General features: G+C 40.2%; 2 protein-coding genes and 1 long non-coding RNA gene across 6 annotated transcripts in view; 1 reads left to right on the top strand and 2 right to left on the bottom strand.

Annotated features, from left to right (window-relative positions):
- The window catches only part of SNAPC4 (small nuclear RNA activating complex polypeptide 4), a 44,200-nt gene extending 37,401 nt beyond the window's left edge, over positions 1-6,799 (bottom strand). For all 4 annotated transcript variants that reach the window (XM_043982909.1, XM_043982907.1, XM_043982908.1 and 1 more), the window contains exons 1-2: positions 6,666-6,799; positions 2,343-2,490 (exon numbers count right to left, since the gene is read on the bottom strand). In XM_043982909.1, coding sequence (XP_043838844.1) covers positions 2,343-2,472 — 130 coding nt within the window. In that variant the 5' untranslated portion in view covers positions 2,473-2,490; positions 6,666-6,799. The remainder of the gene's footprint in view (positions 1-2,342; positions 2,491-6,665) is intronic.
- Positions 6,800-6,908: 109 nt separating this feature from the next.
- LOC122740561 lies at positions 6,909-15,709 on the top strand. The gene is made up of 4 exons (XR_006354754.1): positions 6,909-7,042; positions 8,293-8,351; positions 9,144-9,234; positions 15,237-15,709. It is a non-coding gene; the product is annotated as an uncharacterized LOC122740561 (long non-coding RNA).
- Positions 9,711-20,814, bottom strand: ENTR1 (endosome associated trafficking regulator 1). Its single transcript, XM_043982912.1, has 8 exons — positions 20,511-20,814; positions 18,177-18,292; positions 17,411-17,821; positions 16,907-16,980; positions 15,703-15,814; positions 12,642-12,704; positions 11,555-11,694; positions 9,711-11,045 (listed from the first exon to the last, which is right to left on the bottom strand). Exons 1-8 carry the CDS (start codon positions 20,578-20,580, stop codon positions 10,955-10,957), a joined length of 1,077 nt encoding a protein of 358 aa, XP_043838847.1. The 5' UTR covers positions 20,581-20,814; the 3' UTR covers positions 9,711-10,954.
- Positions 20,815-20,855: the final 41 nt, after the last annotated feature.

Here is a 20,855-nt window from a genome sequence, read left to right as displayed (position 1 = left end):
CACTTAACTCTCAAAAAACAAAAACAAAGAAACAAACCAATTTTACATAGAAGGAAATGGAGGCCAAAGGATATTAAGGGAGCGACTTATCCAAGGTCACACAGTCAGTAATCATTTGAGGCAGGATTTGAATTTAGGTCTTCCTGACTCCCAAGTCCAACAATTCTATCTACTGTACTACCTAGGCTGCACAACATACAAGGTGAATTAAAGTACAAACCCTTAGAATCTGTGACAGGTGGTATGAGGGCTGGCACACAGCAGGCACTCCATGCACAGGCTACCTGACATGCAAAACCTACATGATTTTCTATCACCCTTTAATGGTAAAGGGACTTGCTCAGTGAGGACAGCATAGAACTAGAACTACCTTATTAACCATGAACCTAGCCTTCAAGCCCTAAAGCATTCTGGGTACAAACAGCAATGATCAATAATCCCATTCCTAAGAAAGTAGTATTAGTTTCTCTTTCCTTTTTTCCCCCTTGGTTAAATAAATAGTTAAATTGGTTAAATTAAATAGTAAACCTGAAAACATCTGAGTCTTTTAAATCATAAAAGTATTTTATTATTTTCCAGTTACATGTAGAGTTTTCATCATTTTTTTTTCTTTTTTGGGCAGGTCAATGAGGGTTAAATGACTTGCCCAGGGTCACACAGCTAGTAACTGTCAAGTGTCTGAGGCTGGATTTGAACTCAAGTCCTCCTGAATCCAGGGCTGGTGCTTTATCCACACTATGCCACCTAGCTGCCTTCAACATTTGTTTTTATAAGATTTCTAGTTCCAAATTTTTCTTTCTCCCTCCCTCCCTTCCCTTCCCCTTCCCCAAGATAGAAAGCAATATGATATAGTACAATCACATCAAACATATTTCTGTATTAGTCATGTTGTGAAAGAAGAATCAGAACAAAAGGGAAAAACCTCAAAAAATAAAAAAAAGTTGAAATAGTATGAAAACGTCTCAGCTTTACCAAAGTATGTAATTTTTTTTAAGTGAAAAATTATCTAAGGTTCCACAATCATAGTTTAAAAGCAATCTGTCCAAAAGTAATCATAAAGACAGACTTAATAACAGAATTGGAATATACAGATAGGTTTTAATCTTCTTGAAAGTTCTAAATCTATAAGCCTATGATCTATGATGGTATAAGGAGCTAAAATTCTAGCTAGTCTGTCTAAAATATCTAATGATTGGTCGCCAATAAATTATAAGCTTTAGCAAGAGTTAGACTTTTAAGCATTTATTAAGGAGAATAAGAATTTGGTGAAGAAAGAGAGAAAGGCCTAGATTCATCTATCTATTAAAGGGAGAGCGCATTTCTCGCTCCACTCTCCACCAGAGTCCTGACTAAAGTGAGAGAGCCAGAGTGTCCACCTCACCCCCTCTTCCTCCCACAAGCCAACGTCGGTGATGCCAAAGAAAAGCCGCATGGCCTTGCCCTCAGAGGCCTTCTCCTCATGGTGGAGTTTTCCTACAGTAAATCTCCAGCAGGTGGCATCACTCCAATCATTACAGTCCCCTCTTTGTTTCTTCAAGAAATAGGGTGTTTCCTTGATGAAACAGTCAAAAATAACAGAATATAATACCCTATGCTAACTAACAATATGTTAATAACAATATAGAAAAGGGATAGAGGAAAGTTTTGTCCAGAGGGGCATTCCCTCATGAACTGGCGCTTTGACATAGGCCTGCAAAGGGAGGGCCTTTGCAGAGAGTACATGTTATAGATGGTGTATATAATAACAGAAGGAAAAAAAAAGAAAAACAACAAAACAAAACTGTTCATTTAAAGTCTCTGAAAGTCTTTTCTCAGATATCCTCTGGGTGTAGTATCAAAATCTGTTACATCACACTAGGGATTTATATCCCCTTTCCTCTGAGGCTTCCAAATAGAGGGAGAATGCAAGGAAGCCCGACCTCCAACGTCCACTCTACAGAGGGGTCCAAAACCTTGGAGAACAGTGATAAAAACAAGTAGTAGACACAGGAGGAAGGAAGGAGTCCCACAGCATGGTCAGAGACTTACTGTAGGAAAGCTCCACCAATGGGCAACTAGGTGACATAGTGGATAGAGTGCCAGGCCATGAGTCAGGAAGACTCCTCTTCCTGAGTTCCAATCTGGCCTCAGACACACACTAGCTGTGTGACCTTGGACAAGTCACTTAACCCTGTGTGCCTCAGTTTCCACACCTATAAAATGAGCTGGAGAAAGAAATGGCAAACCACTCTAGTATTTTTGCCGAGAAAACCCCAAATAGGGGTTCAAAGAATTGGATATAACTGAAACCCCTAAACAACAACAAATGATCTATGACAAGAAGAAAATCACATAAAACTCACCTGCTTCTGAATTAGAATCTAGATTCGAATCGGAGACAACGACTTCAATTGTTGCCATTTTAGGATCCAAAATCCTTTCTAGATTCTTGATTTGTTTTGTGATCTTCTCTCTTTCTGCATCTAAATCCATCTCTGAAATAACTTTGGCCTGTCCCCAAAATATAAAAGGCATTAATATTAACATATGGTTCAATTAATTTCTTTTTTTTTTTTAGCGAGGCAATTGGGGTTAAGTGACTTGCCCACAGTCACACAGCTAGTAAGTGTGTGTTAAGTGTCTGAGGCCGGATTTGAACTCAGGTACTCCTGACTCCAGGGCTGGTGCTCTATCCACTGCGCCACCTAGCTGCCCCCAATTAATTTCTTAATCTCAGAAATGAATGTGGCCAAAGTACATTTTAGATGCAACAACTTTAACAATGACTCATTATCTTTCACACAAACACAAAAAATTAACTTAGCATAACCAATGAACTGTAACAATGTAGTCCCAGTCTTTGAACTTAATTCAATACTTAAAGGATTTACTGATTTCATCAGTGTGAATATTCTCTTCAGCCACATAAATGACAACCTCTCAATAGCAGGTAAGTCTTTAACTCTGGCCACCAACTATACACCTAACTTTAGTCCACAGACTTAAGCCCTTAAATCCAGCCACAGACTGACTCACCTAACTCAGGTCATAAAATGTACCCTTAATAGCCATCCTTCAAATGGAGAATCATGGGAATTGGTTGGGGCTTTACTGTATGCTACCTCCACCCTGAAGTGAAAACTCCAAATCCATGTCTTGATGGTAGAATAATAACATTATCTTTCCAGCTTCCACTCTGCATCTGCTACCCTGTCTGCTTTCAACTCCAGGGAAGATGTTGCTGCTCTCAGGTTAAGCACTCTTTATCTCACCACCATGCTGCCTACCACACCCTTTCAGCCCCCTCTCCCCTCCAATTGGAGGGTGGGATATCAAACTCCTACCAAAGTCTTCATTTACAGAAGACAAAAGGTAGACTTTGGGGCTCACTCCACTTTGCATCTGCTGTTCTCCTTAGCTTCAACTTGAAGCAGCAAGATGCCCCAAGCTGGGGACCCTATTGTGCCCTTCCTTCTCATCTTTCCTGCTGCCTTTTGTGTGTTGTGTCCCCCTTGAGGGCAGGTACTATTTTTCCTTTTATATCCCCAGCACTTGGTACATAGCAGGAGCTTAATAAAGGTTTATTGAATTGAACTAGAGAAGAGATGATCAACTGAATCCAATCCATTATTAGTTTTGTCACAAAAAGTAACTTCTCTTGAATATATATTTCATGTCTTTCTCCAAGTTCTATAAAAACAGACTTTAAGCTCCCTTAAAGCAAGGATTATATGGTACTTCATCTTTATATCTTCCAAAGTCACACGCACAGAAAGAATTTAATAAACTTCTACTGAAAAGACCCATCTTTGGTTTTCCTGAGGAACAGAAAGAACACTGCCAACTATAATTGGTGCTACCGGAGTCCCAATATCCTGTAATGAATACACAACCATGGCTTAGACTTCTGTTATTACCGATAGATCTCACACAGTACTTTTTTGTACTTTTCCTAAGGACTGCTTTTAAAATTAGTGTGATCTGTGAAACTCCAAGTGAAAATACTCACTGTATTAATGCAGATGGGCAGCTGGTCTGTAATTAATACTCAAAAACCCCACAAAACTGCCTGGGGCACAGAGAAGTTAAGTGATATGCCCAGTATCACACAGCTAGTTGATGTCAGAGGTGGAACTTGAACCCTGGTTTTCCTGACACCAGGGTCAGCTCTCTATGCACTATGCCATGCTGCCTTCCAAGCACTTATCTCATTCTGTCCAATTTTAAATTATGTGTATTTGTCAGTCTAATCTCCCCTACTGGACTGTCAGTATACTCCATGAGCAAAGGACATTAGGAAAAAAAATAAGAAAGTCTAGTCGCTCCCCTAATAGAATATTAAACGAATAACTTAACTGTTGTAGCATGAAAGGAGTCAGATGTGTATTCCAGTGCTGTCCCTAACACTTAGTACCTGTATGACCTTGGATAAATTGTCTTCTCTCTCTTTGTCTCAGTTTCACTGTCCCCAAAAAGGGGGATAATATTTATACTCCTTGACCTCCCAGGTCAGTAAACTGAGATAAGAGATGTCAGTGTCCTTTATAGCTATAAATGAGCTATTAATTTGCATTTTCTATGACCTTTTAAAATACATGGACTGGGGGTGGCTAGGTGGTGAAGTGGATAAAGCACCAGCCCTGGATTCAGGAGTTCCTGAGTTCAAATCCGGCCTTAGACACTTGACAGTTACTGGCTATGTGCCCCATGGCAAGTCACTTAACCCCCATTGCCCCGAAAAAACAAACATACAAAAAAAACCCAAAATACAGGGACTAATAATTTTTTAAAATTCAAGGTGAAAGTATTTCCTTAAAAATTTAAGTATTACATGGGTGTTTTCATGTTCATTAAATAATTGTTTTAATGTTTCATAGTCCATCCACTTCAGCTATTATTTAAATTAGTAGAATGTAAGTTCCTTAAGAACAGGGACTGTTATATTTGTGTATTTTTAACCTCAGCACCTACAACAGGGCATGGCACATAGTAGGTGCACAAAATGCTTCTTCATTGAATTGAGGGGAAAATACATGGACCAACCCCCTCAGGCAAAACATTATAGTGAGCTACTACCAAGAAGGAAACAAGTGTAATTGCAAGAACTGTGGCCTAGGAGTCCCAGACACTAGTCATGATTCTCTGACTTCAGACAAGTAACTACCCCAAAATGGGTCTGGGTTAACATAAAATGGAAATAGTCCTGGGCCTTCTTCTCTTAAACTTTTTCTTGTGGTGAATTTACTAGCTCTCACAGATTCAATGACCAATTCTATGCAAATCAGATCTATTTATGCAGCCCTCCTAACCTCCATCATCACACCTTCAACTACCAACCAGACATCTCAAATAGACAAACTCTCAACAAGCCCCGAACTGAACTCATTATCTTTCCCCAAAAATGACCTACCTCTTCCTAACTTACTATTACTGTAGAGAGAATCATTATCTTACTAGTCCCCTAGGCTCACAGTCTAGGTGTCCTCATTTAATCTACTGTCAAGTCCTCTCTATGTAAGTACCTTTTCTCAGACACTGCCACCACCTGGGTGCAGGCCCTCTTTATCTCTTGCCTAGAATTACAATAGCCTTCTGGGTGATCTGCCTGCCACAAGTCTCTCATCATTCCAGTACATCTGCCACTCTGCTGTCAAAGTGAACTTCCTAAAGTGCAGGTTATAATTATCACCACTTCTCCCCTCCTCTCCATTCAATAAGCAACAGTGGCTCCCAATTACAGGATCAAATATAAAATCTTGTCTGGCTTTTAAAGCCTGTCATAACCTGGTCCCTTTTTACCTTCCACGTCTCCTTACTCCTGTCTAATGATACTGGCCTTGCTATTTCTCGAACAAGCCACTCCATCTTCCTACTCCTGGAGTTTTCGATGATGGCTCACTGTCTGGAATTCTCTCCCTTTTGGACTCAGCCTCCTGGCTTCCTTCAAGTGTCAACCAAACTCCTACCTTCTGCAAGAAACCCATGCTGATTTCCCTCAATGGTAGTGTCGTTCCTTTGTTAATTATCTCCAAATTATCCTGTATATCTCATTTATACACAGCTGTTTTCTGCCCCTTTAGATAGCTTCTTGAAGGCAGGCCAGGGACGGTTTTTGCCTTTCTTTGTATTCCCTAGTGCTTGGCACAGAGGAGGCGTTTACAAGAACTTGTTGATTTTACTTGACTTGTTAAATTAAATCAAGGTAGGAGCTAATGTCACACTTCTTTATGTTCCTTGCCCATGAAAATGACAATGCAATTCACAGTTGTTTAGCACCCAGGGTTTACAAAATGCTTTCCTCTCAACCCTGCGAGGTAGATAGTATCTCCATTCTGCAGATGAGGAAACTGAGGCTCAGAGAGAAGTGACTAGCCCACGGTCACATTAGGAAAGCGCACCGAACCATCAGGAATCTTGGGTTCGAGTTCTAGCTTTGTTACTTTCATATGACTTAAGGCAAAGCTTTCCCCTCGAAGTATTTGATTCTGCCGCAAGCAGCCTCCAATCTCCATCTCAGGCCTCCTTCCTCCTCTCCGCCTGAGACTCCCCCTCCTTATCTAGCAATTTTCCTACCCCAAACATCTATTCCTCTTTAGTCGCCTTCCCATCTTCCCCCACAGTCCGAACCTTCCCCCCTCACGTCTCAGCCCCATCAAGTCCCGCCACCTTGGAGAGTCGCTGCTCACCTTCCAGCGCCAGGAAAGCCGGAGGAGGGACCCAGGTTAACGGTCTTCCGGCTTTGAGAGGAAGTTGTTCCACGCACCCTCTCACGTACCGGAAGACCCGCCCCCGTGGGAGGTCCTTGGGCGGAGGCGGAGGCCCTACGGCAAACCTCCCCCAAAGAAGAGCGTCTTCCTTTTCTTTTTACCGAGGAAGGCCCAGTCCCCTGGCAGTCGCCACTCGTAACCCCAAGGACGGCGGCTTGCCATGGCAACGGAGCGTGCACCTAGTGACTCGCTAGTGCCCGGAAGGCCGCGCGCGTCGTCGTGACCGCCACACTGGTCGCCTGAAGAGTCCGCGTCGGGCAGCCGGCAGAGAGAAGGCCTCACTCAGTGAAACTTGGGTTAGTCTCTGGTCCGTAACGTCTCCTGGAGGTGTGGCCCGGGGCACGACACCTCCCCCTTTCCCGCTGAGAGCTCCAAGTTCTGGAGCCAACGCCGCCTTAATTGGTGGAAGGCGTTTCCTCCCCTGGGGAGCCCTCCCCAAACCACGGAAATCCCAGTCCAGGCCTTATCCCTAGAGTGTGAGGGGAGTCTTCTGCACAACCCCGAGAGATCGGGAAGCATGGCTTTCTCTAAGTGATGGAGAAAAGCACCCAGCCACGCAGCCAGTGGTGCAGCCGTTTTAGGTCTTGGCTAATCTTAAACTGGTTTTTGAATCCCGAGGGATTAGAGGGGGGCGCGGGAACGTCGGATGACACTGAAATACTTTAAGGACTATGATTTCAGCAGTTTGGGTCCCACTATTTCTTTAGCAACAAAGAGTGTAACCATCATATAGTTTAGTAGTCTTGGGGAACAGCTGTAGCTGAAAAAATTATTCACCCCGCGGTCATTCTGTCGATGAGCTGCTTCAAACCGAACTGGACAGGTGCTGCAACAGACCTGTAGTCCATCACTGGGCCCATATCCCCAACACTTTCCAACTTGATAAAATCGATGTCACTGATGCCACAGCCTTCAAGAACCCAGGATCACCTCCGTGCCATCCATGATGTGCCATTAGGGTAGGACTTTAGTGGAGAAAAAGGAAGACGTGGAAAGATTAACAATACAATGTAGGTAGGCTTGGGGTGTTGAAGAAAAAAATATTAATACTTATACTGTACTCTGAGACTTTGGTTCAAGTCTTCTAGAAGTAATTCAACATTAATCTATATCTGAGCCATTTCTAGTTTGGAGAGCTGTCCAATCTAGCACAGTCCCCCACATCCTCAAACATGACTGTCCCAAGATTTCAAATAACATTGGATTCTTGTACTAAGATATCTTAAAATACAGTTTTGGGTTAACATTCCAGAATTGGATAAACAAGTTTATTATCCCATTCCTCTGGGACTGGTGCCCTTTTTGTTCATGCATGTTCGACTCTGTGACCCCATTTGGGTTTTTCTTGGCAATGCTACTATAGTAATTTTCCATTCCTTCTCTCATTTTACAGATGAGGAAACTGAGGCAAGCAGGGTTAAGTGACCACAGCTAGCTTGTAAAGCTAGATTTGAATTGGGCCTTCTGGACCCCCAGCTGACACTCTTTATCTATCCAGCCTATCAATCACTGCCTTAATTAAGCTAATTCCTCTTCCTTTCCATAGATATTGGAATCCCTTCCAAAAGAAGACTAATGGGTGTTAACCAGCATATCACTACACAGGTAATGGGGAGATTGCCCAGGAGTCAGTGACCAAAAAACTTTAGGGGCTGGGAAGGAAATGATTGTAAAAAACCACTTTTAATCCATTTCCCTAAGAAAAGGTAGTTCATCCTGGAGTCTGGAGAGGGAAATAGTACTTTTTTGCATTTTCAGTTTTACTATAAACAAAGTTTTAAATATGCTTCTACAGGGGTCAAATTCCATTGGGACTGGGATGATGTTCCAGGGAGAGGAGGGAAATCTGCCAAGAAGCACAGAATGTCAAAGCTAAACAGGACCCTAAAGAGGCAGCCTGGCATAGTATCCGTAGTGGCTATACTAGGGAGCCAGAAAGACCTGGTTTGGGATCCCAACTCTGACACTTTGATAACAGAATTTATTACTTAACTAGTAAGTAGCAGTTAGGTTGCAAAGAGGACCTCTCCCAGGTCCTCTTACTCCAAATAAAGTATTTCCTTCCTTGATAGTTTCCTTGGTTGGTTTCCCTAGGAGTTTCCTAAAAGCCTTTTTTTTTTTGGTTCTTCCTAAGGCGTGTGGCCAGAAGCAATCTCAACAACTTTAAGTGGTGCTTAATACCTGTTCGTAGATTCACTAACAGGGGTAGTAGTTTGTCTCTGAAATCAGCTGACCTAGCAAACTTAGGTTAACTGCTTTGGGGGAAGGGAGGGAGGAAAGGGGCAATTAGTACTTGGTGTTGACAGGGTCCTGTAGGAAAACAATTCTAAATTTACCATAACTACTCATCTCTTGTTAAATATACCCCTATAATTCCTTCCTACTGCTATGTGAAAGCCTGTGAACCTGAAGGTATGTCTCTGATGCAGAGTAACTGAAGAGAAGAGACATCCTATTACCACAATAATGCAGAGAAAAAACACCAAAGGTAAACATTCTTATTACAAGCAGTATATGGCAACCATATAATAAATGCTTGCATTGTAGCCTTTTCACATTGTCTCATTCTGTCAGTAAGAGGACAGTGTAAATAGCATAGGTACTCTCCTGTTATAAATGGGGAAAGAGTCAAAGAAGTTAAAGCTAAGATTGTACTGCTTAGAATTCGTCTCCTAGACTCTTTGGTTTAGTGCTTTTCTCACTAGAACAGACTATCAGAGACAGAAGTCCACTTTAATAAAAGCAGCAGTAGGTTATGTCTTAATAGTTGTATCATGTTAGGTAGTCTATACTCTGTATTCAGCAGTCAGCATACTTTGACTAGCAGTTCTATAAGCCAAACATAATATCTAGCAGGGGTGGATGTATGCTGTGCATTTTACACGTTTGAACCCATTTTCTCCACCTCAGCAAGACCAATCTGATCTGCAAGAATCAATATGCAAAAAGTTGGATACAACATGGTACCAAAAAGGCCACCATCATGGGCTAGACATCCCCATATGGGCCACTTAGCTTCACTATTTGACAAGTAGACTGTACTCCTTGTCCCCCAAGCATCAGGCAAACTCAAAGTAAAAATCAGTCAGTAAATACATTTGTCAATCAACTGAAAGGGAATGCCCTGCTGGTGATGAAGTAGTAACAATGTTTGAACATGAAGGGCAGCTGGTTTTGTAAGAAATGAAGTTGCAACATGCCCTAATTTAGCAAATATCAAAGCTGTCACATTATACAGGTGGGAAAAAACTACAATTTATTTTTTAAAAAAACCCATTTACATCAAACAGCAAAAAAATTGTAGACTTTTAGTGCCCTTATCCACATCATAGAAAAGTTCTGGAAAGGCACAAGATAGAATGTTCCCATGCCAACCTGGAAATGTCTTAAAACTGTTGCATCCTAAATTTTTCGGTATAAAATATCATTTGAAAAGCTTAACAATATGCCACAGCAGAAGAGTTGGTATTTAAATATTGAGAAACCTGGTAAAAAGGTACATTTAATGAGTTTAACACTATGGAATATTAACTGAACAATTCCTGAAGCAAACTTAGAAGAGCAGCAACTTGTAGCACTTTAATTAGTACTTACAGCCTGCATATATGTATATATCTATGTTTTAAAACTATATTTCTTGAAGGCACAAGTGTGAACTTCAAGTCTTTAGGAACATTGGGAGATACTTAAGAGGCACAGATTCCCTAGGCAAAAGTCAGTAGTCTCTATTATGTACATTTTGTGTTATAATTTTTATTCTTTTTTCTTTCTTTAAAGGAGTGTTAACAAAAGACACTCAAGTTAGGCTCATCTTGCAATTAATATCCAGGAAATACTATAACAGACAGTAGGAAGCAATACTTATTCCAGAACTCATTTTCATTTTAGAAAATTCCCTAAAAACAGATTAATTTCCCCCCTTTTCAACTGTTGGTAAGAGAGTCTTTGTTTATTAGAACTTGTGAAATATGACAGTTCACCTAAAAGAGTTAATATAAACTGCAAGACCCACCTCAAGTCCAATAGTTGCCACCCAAATGAGTTTTAAGGCTAATAACCCAGTTTTAGGTCATGAAATTTGTATTTCATGATGAGTACTGAGGAAGATGACTGCATGTTTAAAGACACAATTGTATTCCCCAAGTAAAGCAAGAAGTGATTTCAGCATTTAAGCAGAGCTTTAAGCTAGAAGACATTTCAGCAGTTTGTCAAGGTTCTTCTTTAATTTCAGAAATTCTGTCTATGGATTTAAGGATTTCAGCAACAAGATTCAATGTTTCAGCTCCAGAAAGCAACTGCCTAGAATAAAAACATAAACAGATATAAAATGTACAATTTTTCTCTCCTTACTTGATTGTAAGCTCCTTTGGGGGCAAATCTCATTCATCTTTACTTTTTCCACCCTGTCAAAGCCCTGTACATAGTAGGTATGCAATAAATATTTCCAAAATTAATCAGTGTATGTAATTTACAGTGCCCATTAGAAGTAAAGCAGAGAATTCTAGAATCTAAGGAAAAGATCAAGTAAAATAGAAAAAAATTTAGATTAGCTCATGTGTTTTAAACAAAACTAACAAGATGAATTAAGGGGCTCACTCAAAAGATGTTATACTATTCTTATGATTTAAAAAAAACCAAAAACGACCAGTTCCATTCCATCTATCTTTTGAGTACATCATCATAGGAAGAGCAGTTATCACTTATTCCATTAAGCTTGTTCATCATACCAGGTGTTCTAAGATTTTTTTAAAAAATTGGACATTCCCCACCACTGTAGCAATGTGTCATATATTATACAGAAAACTTACTTTATTGAACTATGTGCATTGTTCATGACAACTCGGAGATTTTGCAAGGCAACATCTGTGTTTTGTTTAACTACTGTCAAATTGGCACACTGACCAGATCGAAGGGCTTCATTGTCTCTCTTATAATTAGTAAGCTGAGCCTTTAGAAGAAAGATGATACAGTTTAATTAAGATTAGTTAGGACTATTAAGACATATGATACAAAGTCAAACACTGGGCAGAACAGCATGCCTATGGTAGCTTTCTCGTTAGAAATCTCAAAATAAAAGTGGTATAGACTTTGTCATTCATAGTAGTTATGAAGTTTTCCTAGTTGATAGCCGGACACTTACTAGCTGTGTGACCCTGGGCAAGTCACTTAACCCCCACTGCCCCGCCCCTCCCCCCAAGTTACTGGACTCAAGATCTGCCACCTATCCAGTCAAATCAACGTAGTAAAAATATTTTGCACAGATAGTTAATAATGAAAGCTAAAATTATGTCCCAAATTCTTCCCCTTTGAACTCTTAGGCACATCCACATTCTACTTGTGTACACCTTATTACTGCTACTAATTTGTAAATTTTGAGGACAAGGACTGCCTTAGTCATCTTTCAAGCAGCACAGTATAATGACAAGAGCACTGAACTAGGTTCAGAAGAACCTAGTCAATCTCAGTCCTGCCACTTATTGTCTGTGTAACTGTCAGCAAGGTTTTTTTTTGCAGAGTAGGGATTTTATCAATATCCATTGACTTGAACCTCTCCAGATCATTTTCCTCCTCTGCAAAATGGGAATTATTATACCTGCTTTATCAATCTCATTGGGCTGATAAAAGAACCAAATGATGTATGTGGAAGTGATTTGTAAAGTGTAACCTGCTCTATAGATGTGAGAGTATTAGTGCTACTATTTGTATCCCCTTCCCTATCTAGTTCAGTGTCTTATATATTAATTAGGTGCTTGATAAGTGTTGGTAGAATTGGATTTGCTTAAGTAAAAAGGAATCCTTCACAGTTATGGAATCATAAATTCTAGGACTTATCCCCAATTACTTTTAATTTAGTCCAGTTGAGAAGGAAAAGGAACTAATAATAATGTATTTTACCTGGAGCATATTTATTTCCTGCTTCAGTTTTGTAACTTGATTTTCTGCCTTCACAGCCCGCTTCTGTCACAAGAAAATCACTGATATTATAACAATAATTCTGAAAGCCATTTAAAACAAATGGTTATTATTTATTCATTCAACAAACATTTAAGTGCCTACTATACTGTCAAATGCTGGGGATACACATATAAAAAGTACATGTCTCCCACACTCAAGGAACTTATATCCTATCAAGGGAGTAAAATTTACATTACATAGGGGCAGCTAGGTGGTACAGTGGATAGAGCACCAGCCCTGGATTCAAGAGGACCTGAGTTCAAATTCAGCCTCAGACACTTAACACTTACTAGCTGTGTGGCCCTGGGCAAGTCACATAACCCTCATTGCCTAATCCCCCCCCCCCAATTTAAACCTAAAATATATACAAAGCAATTTCCAGGGGGAGTCACTGGCAACTAAGGAGAGGGAGATTAAATTTCTAGAGGCATCATTTGAGCTGAGCTTTGAAGTTAGAGATTTCTGGAGGCAGAGATGGGGAAGGGAAGCCCAAGTATAGAGGACAGAGCCTGTACAAAGGCATAAAGAGGAGAGATTAAATACGTATGAGGAATAGCAAGCAAGCTAATTTGGCTGGAATGGTGAGAGTGTGAAAGACAGTAATATACAGTAAGTCTGGAAATATATAGGCTGGAGTCAGATTGTGAAGGGCTTTTAAAAGTCAAATGGAAAAATTTGTATTTTACCATAGAAGTGGGGGTGGGGGACAGTGTGGAGAGCAGGAAAAGTGACCTGGTCAGACCTGTACTTTAGAAATATCACATTGGCACTTCGGTAAAGGAATGGAAAAGGAAAAAGATGGAGGCAGGCAATTAGAAGACTATTGTAATAATGTAAACAAGAAGTGATGAAGGCTTGAACTAGAGTGGTTGCTGTGTGACTGAAGAGAAGGGTTAGATGAAACTGTGGCATTTAAAATTATATGTGGTCCATCCCAAGTTTAGGGAAAATTAGCTGGGGTTTCTAATATATTTGTTACTTTATAAATTAGCATCTTTAGCACCAGTTTTGGGCATTAAGCATTTATTCAAGTATATTGGATATTAGTAAGGAGAGAACACTTGTATCAGAAAGAAAAGGCCTATCCAGCCTAGAGCTCAGCCTGGCCTGCTTCTTCCTCCAAGTCCTCCTCCACAGCACTCTGAGAGCCTGAAAGTGGAAGCTTCCTCTGGGTCAGGAGGAGAGGCGGCCCTTCCACATTGCTCAAAGCTAATTGGCTAGCATCATTCAAGTCTATTGGTTTACTGGACCTGAGGGTGGTCCATGAGCAGAACAGTGCTGAGGTCAGAGTTCAGAGAACACACTCCCTTTAGGGCCAGGCTCTCAGGTGGTCCATGAGCAGAACAGTGCTGAGGTCAGAGTTCAGAGAACACACTCCCTTTAGGGCCAGGCTCTCAGGTAGGCATGGTTTCAATCAAGTCAACTTTAAGTGAGCTAATCAGCAAAGTCAATCCAATCAATCTTAATATAATCCTGGGGAGAGGGAGGGGTGCCCCCTCTGGGCATCCCAAAACTCTTTATTTTCTCTCAGAACATACACTGTGAAAAAAGAATCAACAAGACTTGACCAGTGATTGGATGTGAGGAGTGAGAGAGTAGATGTTAATGTGAAAAAAAAAAAGATGTGATAATGTTTGGTAAAGTTTCCTGATAATTTAACATGGTTTCTCCTTAAATACCCACACAGTTAGTTATATCTTTAAGAAATGGATACCTGCTGTTATATTACTAGATACCAAGAGCACCTGAATGAATATTCTTAACCAAAATTTGGAAAAAGTTAAATTTGTAAGCTTTTTTGTTTTGTTTTTTAGTGAGGCAATTGGGTTTAAGTGACTTGCCCAGGGTCACACAGCTACTAAGTGTTAAGTGTCTGAGGCTGGATTTGAACTCAGGTCCTCCTGAATCCAGGGCTGGTGCTATCCACTGCACCACCTAGCTGCCCCAATTTGTAAGCTTTTTATCTGGAAAATAAATTGCCTGAGAAATAATCTCAACTCTCAAAGAAAGGTATTATACATCTTTGAAATCAAAGGCCTTGCCTTTTATGTTATCCAGCACTTTGATGCTTAAAAAATGCTTATTGAATTGAATCACATTCAATTGTCATTAGCATCTACCACAACATAAGTACTTAAGCACTAAAATAATGTATGTTGCAGGTAAATACCAATTAATTTTCAAACCAAAATAGTAAAATAAAATTGATATTTTCTCCAAGAAATTCACCAAAAAAAGTTTATACAGTTAAAATCTAAGTCAGTCCATACAATTTTCTAATCTTTAACTTAGAAGTTAAAGTGCTTGCCCATAGTAGGAATACTTTTTACAACATTCCAGATAGGCATTTATCGATGTCTGAAAGCTTCCCAATGACGGGATATTAATTTCCTTACTATTCCTTTCTGGAATAGCTTGGATTGTTAGAAAATTCTAATCTCTATTCAGCTGAAATTTTTTAACTTTTAACAACTGATTCTACTCTTGCCCTGCTGAGTTTCCACAGAAATAAGCCAATTCTTTTGTATTCCACAGGCATCTTGGATGGTCAAAAGCAGCTCTCCTATCTCTGAACCCAAAAGTTGGATTTACAAGGTCCTATTTTTAACCCAATTTTATATAAGGATATTGTGACTCAAGTGAACACAAAGAGTAAAATCCAGGAGTACTTGGCACTTTTTGCTGTGACTAAACCTATAATTTCATGGGTACAGAGAACTTCCAGTAAGGAAACTCCCACAACCAGATCAGATAAGACACCCACTCAGCAAGTTAACCACCATAAAGGACTGTCTGGAGCATTAAGGTGCAAGGTGATTTGCCTAGGGATGCTTGTAACACTAGCTATATAGACAAAATGCACAAAATATTAAGATAATGCTAGATCCATCTTCTAGCTGATAGATAATAATTCCTTCCTCCAAAGGAATTTTCTTAATACACACATACACCTTACAGTCTCTCAGAAAATGAATTCAAAGAAAATCTTAAAAAACTTTACAGTCATCAACTCAAGATTCTGTTCCACTTGCTGTACCACCGATTCAAGGTCATGATAGTCGCTTTCCTCTTTTATCATTTTTGCTTCCAATTTCCGCTCAAGTGTTCTCACCCTTTTTGGGGACAAGGAAAAAGATGGGTTATTTTAATGACCTTGGCTCCTTCAAAGAAGGCTTTAATATAATAGGGAACAGGGGCAGCTAGGTGGCACAGTGGATAGAGCACTGGCCCTGGAGTCAGGAGTACCTGAGTTCAAATCCAGCCTCAGACACTTAACACTAGCTGTGTGACCCATGGCAAGTCACTTAACCCCAATTACCTCACTTAAAAAAAAAAAAAAAAAATATATATATATATATATATATATATATATATATATATAAATAAAATAGGGAACAGTTGTAGCATAACTATTAAGAGGCATTGCTTGGGTCACAAATAACTTATTTGCATCTTTCAGTTAATTTTTTTAAAGTAGCTGATTACTAAGAATTCAAATCTCTTTACATATTTTATAGCTTCTCATACCAACTTTGCGATCCCTATTTTACAGATGAGAAAACTGAGGTTCAGGAACTCAAATTACTTGCTCAGCATTACATTGTGCCCCAGATAGGTTTTGGAAAAAGATAAATTATATCGAGTCACAGGACTTGAGTTCAAATCCTGCCTCTGCCACTAACTTCCTATATAACCATGGAAAAATCATGTAACCTCTTGGGGTCTCAGTTTCCTCATCTGTAAAAAGAGGACCTTAAAACTAGATGCCTTCTAAAGTACCTCCCAGCTCTAATTTGATGACCCTGGGATCTAAATTCAAATCCACTGTCTCTCCACTCTTCATAACACCTCTTATTTAGTCAGTTTGTCTTGCCAGTTTTATTATTTAGGGAGTGAAATGTTCGTTTCAAAAGTTTGTAACACATTTTACATACATTCTCATTTGGGCAAGATAGATATCACAAGTATATTATTTCTCTCCCCTTTTACAGGAGAGGAACATGAGGCTCTGCAAGGTCACCCAGAGAGTAGCAGAGGTAGGATTAGAACTACTGTGTTCTTAACTCCAATGCTAGCACTTTATTCTTTCTGCCATACTGCATCTCACGCAGTAGTTCTATTATATAACTCAACAAAAAATTGGATGAAGAATTCCTCAGGAAATCTTTAAACAGAAAGGAAATTTATCATATAAGTGTACATACATTTCTGTCTGAGACTCAGAGAAGTTCTGAATCTCATTAATTTTTCTTCTTAGCTTAGAGTTTTCTTCTTTGAGCTGCAGAAAAAGAAAATTAAAATGAGAAATTCAAGGTTCTAAATGGTAAATAGCCTGTATACAATTAGTCATGAAATTTCTTATTTATAAAGGTAAAGAAACCTAAGACAATGGATAAAGATGTTTAGGTTTCTAAGATGGTTTATCCAGCTATGACACAAGTGTTCTATTGTACTCACATCTCCTGTACTTGCATTCAATATACAGTACTGTCTAAAGCAGCTGCATTCATATCTGTGAGCAATGCCAAAATAACTGACCATAGTAAGCATCAACAAGCTGCGGTAGCACATTAGGGCTGATTGTGTCCTTTGCTCCAAAGGCATAGAGGCCATTAGGAAAGCAATATCACTAGTTTTTCTCCATGAGAAACTTCCCCAAGACATTTGAGGTTTAGCAGGTAGGTGAAGAGCATTCCATCCACACTTACTGCTTCATAGCTTATCTGCAGCGACCGAAAATGCCTATCTCCCAAGTATTCTCCATGAACAGCAAATTCCTTGTTTGTGTTGTTCACTTGAGATGTAGGAGGAACACACGAGTCACTATCATTTAAGGTCCATGGAGTAAGAGACTCAATGCCTGACAGTTCAGATGAATTGGAAAAAAAAGAAATATATGTACTACGTGGTGATGTGCTAGTAGCAACTCTGGAAGCATGAGTTTGTTCCATGGCAGATGGCCTATAAGTTCCACTCCAGTCATCATCTTCATCTTCATCCAACAAATCTCCAGCACCAATTGGATCTTGGAAAAAAGGTTCCTCATATTCTAAACCATATCCTACAGTTTTAGAAGTTGGGGAATTATTTTCAAGTCCTAATGTATGTCTCGTAGATTCCTAAAGAAGAAGAAAACCAAAAGTTATACTGAAGAATTTCTTTATAAGTCTCGGTTAATAAAACTATTTAGTAATTTTTTAGTCTTATGTTCCATGTGTTTTTGATTTCAGAATTATAATAAAATACCTTACTTCATTCAAAAGAAGTTGAAAAGATAGATGAAACACTGGGAAGATAAAAAAAATCTGCTTTTGGCATTACGGTAAAACTTATCTATCTAAAATGAGTTAGATGATTTGATTTTATGGCAACACAGATGGCAAACTCTTCCATGATTAACGATATCCTAGGAAAAATGTAAACCAGTAGCAAAAGTTCATTGAGATCCCCCCACCCCCACTGAACTTAACTTACCTTAGTGTAAATTCTAGCATTAGTTGTCTCTTCTTTGGACAGGCCAAGGTTCTTGGTTTTCAGAAATTCTTTAAAGGAAAATGGATTTGCCTCATCCAGATCTTCAATATTATCATCTAAAAATAAGAAAATAATATTTCATAAATGCTTTAATGTGATTCAGATTTATTAGAAAGAAATCTTCCTTTTAGTTTTTCTTATAAGCATTATCATCTAATCCAGATTTAGGAACACCAAGCCCCATACTGACCCAGGATAATTGATTTTAACAAGGTAAGTACTGAACTGATGTGAACTGAGGTGCCATTAAGACACAAGAAACCTAACACTTACTAGCAACAAGACACCTCTACAAGTAACTTCATTCTAAATTCTTTCATTCTTTTTCCTTTACCTCAGAGAACTTTACCTGGCAACTGTCTCAAGTTTCCATATCCACTCTGTGACTTGCTTTACTTTTCTACTTCCCTACTGCTTTCAGTCTCTCATAGTTAACTGCACTATCCTGATTTTCAGAATCTCTTAAGCCAAGCTACCTTTTTACACCTTCCTTCTAGCCCTTCTATGCATTCTTATCAATTGCCACAGGTCTCTAAGCTTCTTGCTTTCTTCATCCCTCAGCTCTCTTCTCCCCAAATCCAACATCTAACCTTCAGCTCTTTTACTGTTAGTATAGTCCAACTCCATCCCACTTCCAACCTAGGATATTATTTCCCCCCATACTCTGAAGACTCATTTATTCATCATCCCTACCTGCTTTGTATTTTCCTATCTCCATACTTTTGCCCATGCCCTTCTCTTCCCTCTTATCTGGGCTTATCCAAAACCTACCAATATTTCAAGGCTCAACTCTAACCTCACTTTACCCTTCCCAGACCTCACCACCTCATAGCAGTCTCTCCCAGACATGAATCCCATTCACATGTATTTTTGTCTGAGTTTCAGAGACTTTCTGGATCTCATTTAATTTTTCTTCTTAGTTTGTTTGTTTGTTTTACTGAGTATCTATGTACATGGTGCAGTACTAGGTGCTAAAGAGGATAAAAAAAGGGAAGACACAATCCCAAGAGTTTACTTGGGGGAATAAGACATGTCCAAGAAAAAAGGTAAAGAATGTAGCATGTCACAAAGTACTTCAGGATTAGCACTACGGAAACAATACAGGCAATAAATGCTTTTAGATTTTAAGTTCCTTGAGAGGAGGGACAGTATTTTTCCCAGAGTAACCTCTGCTACAGTAAATATTTGAGTGACAAGTCATGGTAGCAGTCCTGGAAGTACTTACAATCTATGCAATCACATGGTATACACAAAAGATTAAATACAAAAGATGTCATGAAGCAATACCTGATAAGCCAAATCAGCAGTTTAAGTGTCTTTCCCTTTTTAAGCTCCATGTAGCATAGGACACACAAAAGGAACTCAAATGACTACAATGTAAGTCAAAATTCAATTTGAACATTTGAGTACTCACATTTGAAAGATCCCCAATGCACACATGTAATGTGATAACAATATAACAGTGCTGGACTGGGAAACTACGAATTTAAATCACAGCTCTGTCATCAACTACTTATATGCTACAGTCTTTTCCCATATTATCAGTGAGAGGAGTTGGTTCTAGATTTTTCTATATTCCCTAACTTACTGGTGATTCTATGGCTCAGTATGGACAATTGGGGGCATAGGATTGTACAGTCAATTGGAAGGTCCTTGGAGTTATTTAGAACGGTGGATTCAGAGAAGGGGCTCCCTAGAGAAGGTGGTACCTCCAAGACTAATTAGCAACTTGAGCAAGACTTTTGCCTCTTCTGGGCCTCATTTCCCCATTTGTACAATGGTTGGGCTGGGTGATTCTGTGATTCAAGAGTCAGATGCAAAATTAAGGGACAAAAGGAAATCAAAATTAGGAGTTCAGAGAAATGCCTTTCAGAACCGTCCTAAATCACCAGTTGTTTCCTCCTCTATAAAACGGGCAGTGGCGAACTCTGGGTTTCTAAAACAATTTGCAATCTAAGAGACTCTCCCACCCCCACCCCCACGCCCCTTCCCCTACTCCTACGAGAACTTCACAGAGAACTCTTAGAGTTAGGTCAGGCCTTGTGCTATTAAGAGCCTGGCCCGCTCCCAGGAGGCTAAGGAAGTCTTAAGTAGCGTCCCCCGCCCCGGGCCAATCTTGGACCCCAATTTCCAATTCTGTACTCTGTGGGGACTGCCTAGAAGATCTCTAGGTAGCCTTCCTTCCAACTCTAACGCCTAAGGTAAAGCAGCTATGCCAGTCAGGAGGGTAGGGGTGAGAGGGCGGCTGTGCCTGTCTCGGTCGCTAGGTCTCACCGTCCTGGATGACGAGACTCCGGGCTCGGGACAGCGGAGTGATCCCCGTGCGGCGGGTGTAGCCGGACATTCCCGCACGGCCTCGCTTCTGCCCGTGGACGGGGCCAGACCTCCACTACCTGGGCTCCATAGTCTCAGCTCAGCTCGACCTGGCTCCGCCCGGTTCAGCTAGTCACGGATCTTGCCCAGGCCTGGGCCCGCCTCCTGTGTCCTCCCTCTTCTTTCCCCACCGCGGTTCCTCGCGAGGCTGCTTCCGCTCCGCCCACCGGGCGCCGGAAGCGCGATCTCTCGCCTCGCGTGCCGCCGGCGGCGGCGGCGGCCGTGCAGCCAGACCGCGGGGGCGGG

The sequence above is a fragment of the Dromiciops gliroides genome, chromosome 2, assembly GCF_019393635.1.
Source record: "Dromiciops gliroides isolate mDroGli1 chromosome 2, mDroGli1.pri, whole genome shotgun sequence".
Classification (NCBI taxonomy): domain Eukaryota; kingdom Metazoa; phylum Chordata; class Mammalia; order Microbiotheria; family Microbiotheriidae; genus Dromiciops; species Dromiciops gliroides.
The sequence above is the reverse complement of the archived record's forward strand: the minus strand, read 5'-3'. Positions and strand labels throughout refer to the sequence as shown.

Coding starts and splice junctions, on each gene's coding strand:
- ENTR1 (XM_043982912.1), bottom strand. CDS start 20,580: ATGTCCGGCTACACCCGCCGCACGGGGATCACTCCGCTGTCCCGAGCC. Junction 17,822..18,176: donor ATGCTAGAATTTACACTAAG/GTAAGTTAAGTT, acceptor CTTCTTCTTTAG/GAATCTACGAGACATACATT. Junction 11,695..12,641: donor AGGAAATAAATATGCTCCAG/GTAAAATACATT, acceptor TTTCTTCTAAAG/GCTCAGCTTACTAATTATAA.